Source organism: Nicotiana tabacum, chromosome 15 (genome assembly GCF_000715075.1).
Source record: "Nicotiana tabacum cultivar K326 chromosome 15, ASM71507v2, whole genome shotgun sequence".
NCBI classification, from domain to species: domain Eukaryota; kingdom Viridiplantae; phylum Streptophyta; class Magnoliopsida; order Solanales; family Solanaceae; genus Nicotiana; species Nicotiana tabacum.
Genome location: NC_134094.1, coordinates 101,409,651 through 101,418,327, shown reverse-complemented (window position 1 = coordinate 101,418,327; position 8,677 = coordinate 101,409,651). Strand labels below are relative to the sequence as shown.

Here is an 8,677-nt window from a genome sequence, read left to right as displayed (position 1 = left end):
GTAATCAAAACTTGACAGTTCCTAGCTCTACTAGAATCTGTACAATTGCTAATTCTCTTCCTAAGTTCTTTTTGAATTTGTAAAATTATAAACTCAATATTTACATTTAATTTCCTAAATATACTCCAAATCCTATTTTGCCATGTATAGTAAATCATCGCTCCGTAAATAGCAGCACCAACTTCTTTTCTGAATTGCCTCCATTGTCTGTTTCTGATCCATTGTAGGGTGCTTCTAGCAGGTTTCTGTGGGAGAGAGAGACCAGTCTATATATCCAATTTTTCTCTTACTTTAATGACCCATTCACATTCAGCAAAAAGGTGCAGCTGGGTTTCAGGAACTCCAAGCTCACATAAGCAGTACTTCATGTTCCCATCAGTGAGTATATTTAGTCCCACTAACCTTTTCTTTGTTAGCAATTTATCCTAATAAGCAAGCCATAAGATTATTCTTTGTCTAGGAAACATTACAGCACTCCAAACCAAGTCATCTTCTCTCATCCTTGTCATATCCCCAAGCATTGCATTATAATTACATGTTACTGAATAGGTTCCATTTGGAGTTAGCTTATATGTGTCTCTGTTATACCATTGTGCCATCATTTTTTTTCAATGAATTCAACTTCTTCCAGTACCAGCTACACTCTTGAGGTGGTTTATGTTCCCAGATGTCTCTACAGTTCTTTATATAAACCTCATGTATCCATTTAACCCACAACACATTCTTCTTAGTGACTATTTTCTATAGCAGCTTACCAATTGATGCAATATTCCATAGTTTACATCCTTTAATGTTCAATCCTCCAAACTTCTTAGTCTTACACACTTTATCCCAAGCTATCAAGATACTTTCCTTCGCCCTTTAGAGCTCCCCCAGAGAAATTCCCTACACTTTCTATCAATTTCTTTTATCACACTTTGTGATCGAATAAACACAGCCTCCCAAAAGTTGTATATAGAGAAAAGAACATCAGTAATTATCTGTAATCTGCCAGCATAAGAAAGCTGTTTAGAAAAGCCACTTCTCATTCTTTCTGTGGTCTTCTCTACAAGCTTGTGACATTCCACTCTACTCCACTTCTTTGAAGCTAAAGGTAAGCCTAAGTATCTAATAGGTAAAGAACCTATTGAAAAATCTGTGTTGCTTAGAATCCTCTGTTAATTATCTTCACCAATGCATGCCAAGAAAATATTTGACTTGTCCAAATTTTCATCCAGTCCAGATGTTTCACTGAAATGAGTAATGGCCTCCATAATTCTATGGATGGAGGTTAGATTGCCTTTTCAGAATAGCATCAAATTATCAACAAAAATTAAATATGTGAGCTTGGTGCTTTTGCACATTGGATGGAATTGAAAGTTTGGCAAATCACTCATCTTCCTAAGGACTCTAGTCAAAATATTCCATGACAAGCACAAACAATAGGGGAGACATAAGATCACCTTGTCTAAGGCCTCTCTTACCTGTAAAGTAGCCATGCCCCTCTCCATTAACTCTAACAGTGAAGCTAGTAGAAGTGACACGGCTCATTACTAAGTGGACAAAGTGTTGAGGAAACCCATACCCTTTCAGAACCTCTTCCAGGAAATCCCGGCTAACCATATCATAAGCCTTCTCGAGGTCAATCTTCATCAAGCATCTAGGTGTAGTTTTTCTATTATAATGCCTTAGTAGATCATAGCAAATCAAGACATTGTGAATTAAGGACCTCCCCTCCACAAATGATGCTTGGTTTTCAGCAACCAAAACTCCAATGACCTTCCTTAGCCTCTCACAAATGACTTTAGATATACATTTATATATCACATTACAACATAAAATAGGTATGTATTTATTAGCAAAGTGAGGATCCTCTACTTTAGGGATTAGAGCTATAATAGTAGAGTTAATCGGTTTCAGCAATCTCCCATTCCCCAAGAATTCAATAATGGCATATGTAACTTCACACCCCACAATGGACCAAGAATCCTTGAAGAATCCACTTCCACAACCATCAGGACCAGGACTTTTATTCACATTTATACTAAACATAGCATCCTTAACCTCATTAGCTTTATATGGTTTTTGAAGACTTAATTATTGATCTGTGTTTAGTACATGTCCATTATTTATGAAACTGTTAATGCTCTCACTCTCTGTTGCTCTTTCTGCCCCAATAACTCCTGATAGTAGTCCACAAATATGGATGCAATGGTTTATTGATCAGTCTGCATTCTACCTTGGTTGTCTGATAACTGCACAATACCTTGTTGCAGTTTCCTCTGCTTTATTACTGTTAAGAAATATTTGGTGTTACCATCTCCCAATTTAATCCAATTTGCCATACTTCTTTGTTGCAGATACATCTCAGCCAAATAAGATGACTGCCTGAACTTTAGAAATTTATCCTTCTCCACATGTTGCAGTTGTACATCAAGAGGATTAAGGTGCAGTGCTTTCTGAGCTTGAATAAGTTCTACTCTATCTTCCTCTGCGATATCTGTAATGATTCTAAAGTGCTGCATGTTCAGGTGTTTCAGCTTCTACTTCAGCATTATTAGCTTCCTTACAACCCTGAACATACTACAACCATCTACCTGTTGTTCTCAACCTTGCCTCACTATATGAAGGAATTCTGGATGAGTAGACCAAACATTACAATACTTAAAGGATGCTTTAGTTCTTCTTGTTGTAGTTGTAGTTGACAACTTCACTGGACAGTGGTCACTAATTCCTTCAGGAAGGTGTTGGCTCTTAAATTAGGCATAGAGTTAAGCCATTCATCATTTATAAACACCCAGTCTATCTTAGATAATATTTTGTTATCCCCATACCTATCACTCCAAGTGTATCTATTACCAGTACATGGTAGTTCAAGAAGCCCACAAGCCTCCACACAGTTATGGAAGTCCACTATCTCCCCCATACTTATAGGATTACCTCCAACTTTGTCTTCAACTTTCAGTACTAAATTAAAGTCTTCCATAACCAACCAAGGCATGCTGACACCCTGGTTAATACCTTCTAAATAGGTCCACAAGCTTCTTCTCTCCTCCATTGTGTTGAATGCATACACAAAAGTCAGGAAAAATATTGCTTGCAAACTAACATGTTTCTCTTGGCATGTAATTGCCTGATCAGTTTTACTAACAAGGCTCACTTGGAACCAGTCAGGTATCCACATCAACCATACTCTCCCATTATAGTGAAGGTCTAAATTAGTTATAAAATCCCACCCTCCAACTATACTACTTGCCAGCTGATCTATCTTGTTGTCTCTGATTTTTATCTCCAAAAGTCCTATTATTCCAATATTTTCTCTGTTACAAAAGAGCTTTACCTCCTTTTATTTGTTAGGGGCATTCATACCCCTAACATTCCAACACATGATATTATCCATTGCTTAAGGAAGGGTTGATCATACCACCCTCTTTCTTCACCGAACTCTTTTCCCCTAGAACAGATTGCCACACTTGGTTACTTGTCCCTACTTTTTCTAGTGGTTGGAAGGTATTCAAATTAATCACCATGTTCTCTGTTTACTTGGACTTTGCTGATACTATTCATAGGAGTCACCCATCCTTCATTGTTTGGCCTACCAATTTATACACCTTCAGTCACCTTAATACCTCTTTCCACAGTACCATTACTTGTGTTTGCATTAGGAACTTTAGGTTGTTCCTTATCTTTTTTTCCATCTTCATTTTGCTTCTTAGGAACAATTTGTTGAGCCATTTTTTTTGCCCTACAAGACTGTTCATCATGTACATACTTCTTACAATATTTGCACAGTGTGAGCTTCCAATCATATTGTACTTTCTTCTCCATTAATACCCCTTTCTTATTCTTAAAACTACTTTATCAGGTAGCTTTGTATCCATTTTTACTTCTATGAGTAATCTAGCAAAATTCAAACCTCTTTTCTGTTCTGTATGCTTATCCACCATTAGAGGCCTGCCAATTAGACTACCAATTTTACTAAGCCCTTTATGACTTCGGGATTTGAAATCTAACCCTGGAAGCTTAACCCGGATTGGCAATGTGTATAATTCCTATCTGGTAAACTCCATGTCTGGATTTCACCCTTTGACTATAAACGGCTTGTTGTCAAAATAGTAGATCCCCCTTGTATTACCTCATTTTCCCCTCCCTATTATCAAACCTAACAAGAAAAATACCATTTTTTAACATTGACACTTTGTTAATCCCATATTTACCCCACATCCTCTGGACATAGCCATTCAGAACAGACAATGGAGGATGTGCCCCCAAAACATAGCATACTACAATATTCTTCCAGTAATTTAACTCAGTAGTAATGTCTTCTGTCTCAATTTCACACACAGGTATTTCCTCATGCATTTCAGGTGCAATATAATCAAGCTTGAATCCAACATTAGTTATCTTGTTGATGTCAAAGTTATCCCAAATGGATCCCTGAGCCTTTGCATGTAGCGTCTCCACTTCATCTGCCCACGAGAGTTTCCTAGTACTCTTCACACTTTGTACAGATCCCATGCAATCCTGCTGAATTATCGAAATTACTTTATCCTTTGTCTTCCTTAGTGACTTAATTTTACTTTCGCTTGCATCTATGGCTGGATGCTCATCGGAATTCTCATCGGAATTGAGTTCTGCTGTCCTCTGCGTAGTTCCCTTAATTTCCATCGCTCATATCTTCAATTGTGAATTTACAGTCATATTCGATTGATCATCCTTCTTCCTTGATTCCCTAAAAGAGCGGTTGATTCCTAAGCCATGAGTGCCTTCTGAGAGGGATTTCGAGCTCTCTTCGCCATGGACGGTGCACGTTATGTTAACTTGCGCTGAGAGAGAAACGGACTCTACTCGTAGATACTACTCTGAAATGTTACGAAAGGTTACATACACTTTATTTGCAATAGCTCTCCATTTTTTTTTAAATATTTTGGGAAGACTTGTAACAGCTTGTGTCCATGATTTTCAAATGGACGTAATTAAAAATTAATACTATTCATCATAAAAGCCGTATTTTTATGTTTAATGATTCTTCACTGAGAAAGACAAAAAGAAAAAAACGCAGTCTCCAGCGTTCTTCTGGCCATACCACCTCCCCCAAAAAAATTCTACCTGCTAGCTTTTCACGACATATTTATCCTCTACATTACTTATTACTGTAATTTCTCTCTCTCTCTCTCTCTCTCTCTCTCTCTACACGGACACACACACAAAGAAAGAAAGGGCTTAAAAACCAACGGGTTAATTAGTGAAAGCAAATTAACAAGAGATCAGATCATGGGAAGAGCTCCTTGCTGTGACAAAAACAGTGTGAAGAAAGGGCCATGGTCCCCTGAAGAAGATGCCAAGTTGAAGTCATATATTGACCAACATGGCACTGGTGGCAACTGGATTGCTTTGCCTCCAAAAATTGGTACTAAAATCCCAAATTCTTCTTCAAATTCTTAATTTCCTTATCTTACTTTCTTGATGAAACTCAACATATATCATACCTATTACTTGGATGATTTATAGGATTTTTGTGTTTTCTAAAACATTATTAGGTCTGAAAAGATGTGGAAAGAGCTGTCGACTTAGATGGTTAAACTATCTGCGACCAAATCTCAAGCATGGTGGATTCTCTCAAGAAGAAGATAACATTATTTTGAGCCTCTATATTAGTATTGGAAGCAGGTTATTAAATTAATCCCATTTTCTTCGAATCATGTCAAATCTTTCTTTCATGTTTATATATGTTTAATCTATAACTAACTAATAACTACACCCTTTAATTAAGGTTTAGTTTGACACGGATCTAGGGCTGCAAAAAGAATTACTGTTCAATTTTATGTGACATTATTACTAATATTTGTACGGAGACAAAAATTCTTTGACTATATGTTTAATTTTCTCAATTTTTTCTTAAATATTTTGAATTATTAACTTTGCTTACTCATATATTACATTTCATGCACGTAGTTTTTTGATATGTAAATGTTATTTCGGAAATCTTGAAGAATCTATACATGCAAGAAGTCATATAAAGCATATGTGTTTTGACCCTTATATTCCGAACCCTTTTAAATAAAATGGGATGGGGAGATAAAACTATATACATATAATATGATGACACTTGTTTTGAATTTACTGACTTTAGATCTTGAATTCGCTTTTGTTAATTAGTTCTCTTACCTTGGCTAATGTTATATGATGAATATCAGGTGGTCTATTATTGCAGCACAACTTCCTGGAAGAACTGATAATGACATAAAGAACTACTGGAACACCAAGTTGAAGAAGAAGTTATTTGGAAAACAGCGCAAAAATCTTAGAGGTAAAAGCCAAAAACAAGGATCAAGAAAAGGGAGAGATCAGATGAATAGCTCCATGGATTCTAACAACAATATCAACACAAACCCTAGTTGGTCTGAGTTTCCTATCTTGCAACAAATACCATACTCAAATGATGAACCACGTTACAGTAACGATCACACTTCTATTAGAATGTTGTTGATGAAACTTGGAGGAAAATTCTATGATGATGATGATGATGATAAACCAATGAATGGAGCACTAAATCCTCAGTATGATCCCATGGATAATTCTTTGATGCATCCATTATATCACAATTCTATAAATTTGATGTCTTCTGCTCCAATGGGTGTCATGAACACGATGAATTCTCCTTTCACAAATTCTCATGAGTACAACGTGGAGGGGAAAGCAGTCTGCTGGGTCGACACTGACACTGAGAAGCAAAAGCTAAGGGAGCGAATGGGATCAGATACCTCAGTAGTTCTAGCACTAAATGATGGATGCAATTCTACAGCTGAGCTTGAGCATATGGTGTACACTGATACACAAAAATTAGATGATCTTGAAATGTTATACGAGGATATGCTTAATAATAAACCTTCAACTACTTTGGGAGGAAACTTGGACTGGGAAGATATGAACAATTTGGTGTTTCCCTTTCCTCCTCTAGTTGTTTCCAATAATGAAGGTCATCAACATGGCACTTTGCTTGAAGAAGGTGCACTTAATGAGCTTAGGTACCCTAGGGATCAATAATATTATTTTTGTACATTTCGTTTGACATCGTAAATTTTCTTGAAAGAGAGACCTGGTGATTAATGTGTTTGTTGGAGAAACCAAAATAAACTTGTCTACTAAAAATATTGCATCTTTCACTTGGTTATTTGACTAGTAATAGCTAGTTATTATAGTCAGTCATGTTTAAAATTTGTTGATACATATGTGTCTACCTTGATCCTCTGATTAGTTCAAACTGCTTTGAGTTGTATGTTACTTGTAAGAGTTTAATTTTTATACACGATCATTATAAAATTTTTAAGCTATCAGTCATCTAAAAACTAATTACATACATGCATTTATTAATCTATAATAAAAGTTATCGCATGAAAAATAAAGCATGTAACACACTAAAGCAGGTTAGGTCAATACATATAAGTTAAATCCTATTCCTAAAGATTTTATTTATAAATGTAAAGAGCATATCATAATATTGACCTATGATCATCTCATGCATCTAAAAGTTTAATTTGTTAGAGAGAACACACTTTTATTTACTCTTAAATTTATCTTCAACACACTCGTTAGGAGAGGGCTTAATTTTTTTTTACAAGCCAAACATGTGAAAAATTCTTTGTGAGACTCGAACCCAGAATCTATGTCTGATTTAATACCATGTTAAAGTGTCTGATCTCATCTAAAAGGTTAAGCCGTCAGAAATGCCACCACTCTTATTTACTCTAAAATTTATCTTCAGCTTGCAGACTATTGGTTGTTTCTGCTGACGGGTGTTGCAGAATTATAAAATGCTGATAATAGCGCTATGTGAACTTATATATATATGTTCTTGCATAGGAACGCTCAGAGGATGTCAGCCACAAAATTCCTTGAAACTCTCAAGATAACCGTCCTCGTATTACAGATTCTTCTGTCATTTTGGCCATAAATTGCTGGTCTTTAGTAAGCCAGGTATTTTGACAGAAGAGCTTCATTAATTTAATCCCTTCTTCATTTCCTGAATGGGATCAATTTCTCATCGTTCATGGTTGAAAATAAATAAATGAACTGACCCTTTAAAAAAGACCCTTTTTAACCACTAAGACTTTAGGTTTAATGGTACAATAGAAAAATATTTTTTTAAATAAAAAAAACAATCGAGTCTTTCTAGAATACGTCATTGTCTAATATATCCCTCTACTTTCGTATATTGTCTAAATTTAACTTTCGTTATACTATCGGCCAAACTTACCCCTACCGTTATACTATCCGGTCAAATTTTGCCCTACCATTAGCAAACTTTTAAAAATTACCCCTTAATTTGTTAAGCAATCCAAAATCTCGCAATTTCCTTTTATTTAAATCACTTGTTGTTGTTCTTGCTCTACTATTTTCATAAATTACTGTTGATGTGAATGCTAAAAGAACTAGACTATACAAATTATTCATTGATATTTTTAATTACCAATGCGCTCACTTCTCTTCTTATGATAATGTGTTAGGAATTGGTTTAAAATTTTATTTATTTTTTAATTATATACAAACTGTCGAATTCAATGGGTTTATTAATTATGTGTTATATGCAGCTGATCATCATGTATATACACATATATATTCGAATATATTTTGTTATTATCTGGTTAGTATAGAATTCGATCGACTAACTTAAGAGTGCACAATGCACAGACATTTG

At 35.4% G+C, this 8,677-nt stretch overlaps 1 protein-coding gene across 1 annotated transcript; it reads left to right on the top strand.

Moving 5' to 3' along the window:
• Positions 1–4,243: 4,243 nt before the first annotated feature.
• On the top strand, positions 4,244–7,158 carry LOC107821759 (uncharacterized). Its single transcript, XM_016648241.2, has 3 exons — positions 4,244–5,389; positions 5,520–5,649; positions 6,177–7,158. Exons 1-3 carry the CDS (start codon positions 5,254–5,256, stop codon positions 7,024–7,026), a joined length of 1,116 nt encoding a protein of 371 aa, XP_016503727.1. The 5' UTR covers positions 4,244–5,253; the 3' UTR covers positions 7,027–7,158.
• Positions 7,159–8,677: the final 1,519 nt, after the last annotated feature.

What these genes read in the sequence shown, in the direction of transcription:
- LOC107821759 (XM_016648241.2), top strand. Translation starts at nt 5,254, where the DNA reads ATGGGAAGAGCTCCTTGCTGTGACAAAAACAGTGTGAAGAAAGGGCCA. An exon ending in TGCTTTGCCTCCAAAAATTG is followed by an intron (nt 5,390 to 5,519) that starts GTACTAAAATCC and finishes AAACATTATTAG; the next exon opens with GTCTGAAAAGATGTGGAAAG. An exon ending in TATATTAGTATTGGAAGCAG is followed by an intron (nt 5,650 to 6,176) that starts GTTATTAAATTA and finishes GATGAATATCAG; the next exon opens with GTGGTCTATTATTGCAGCAC.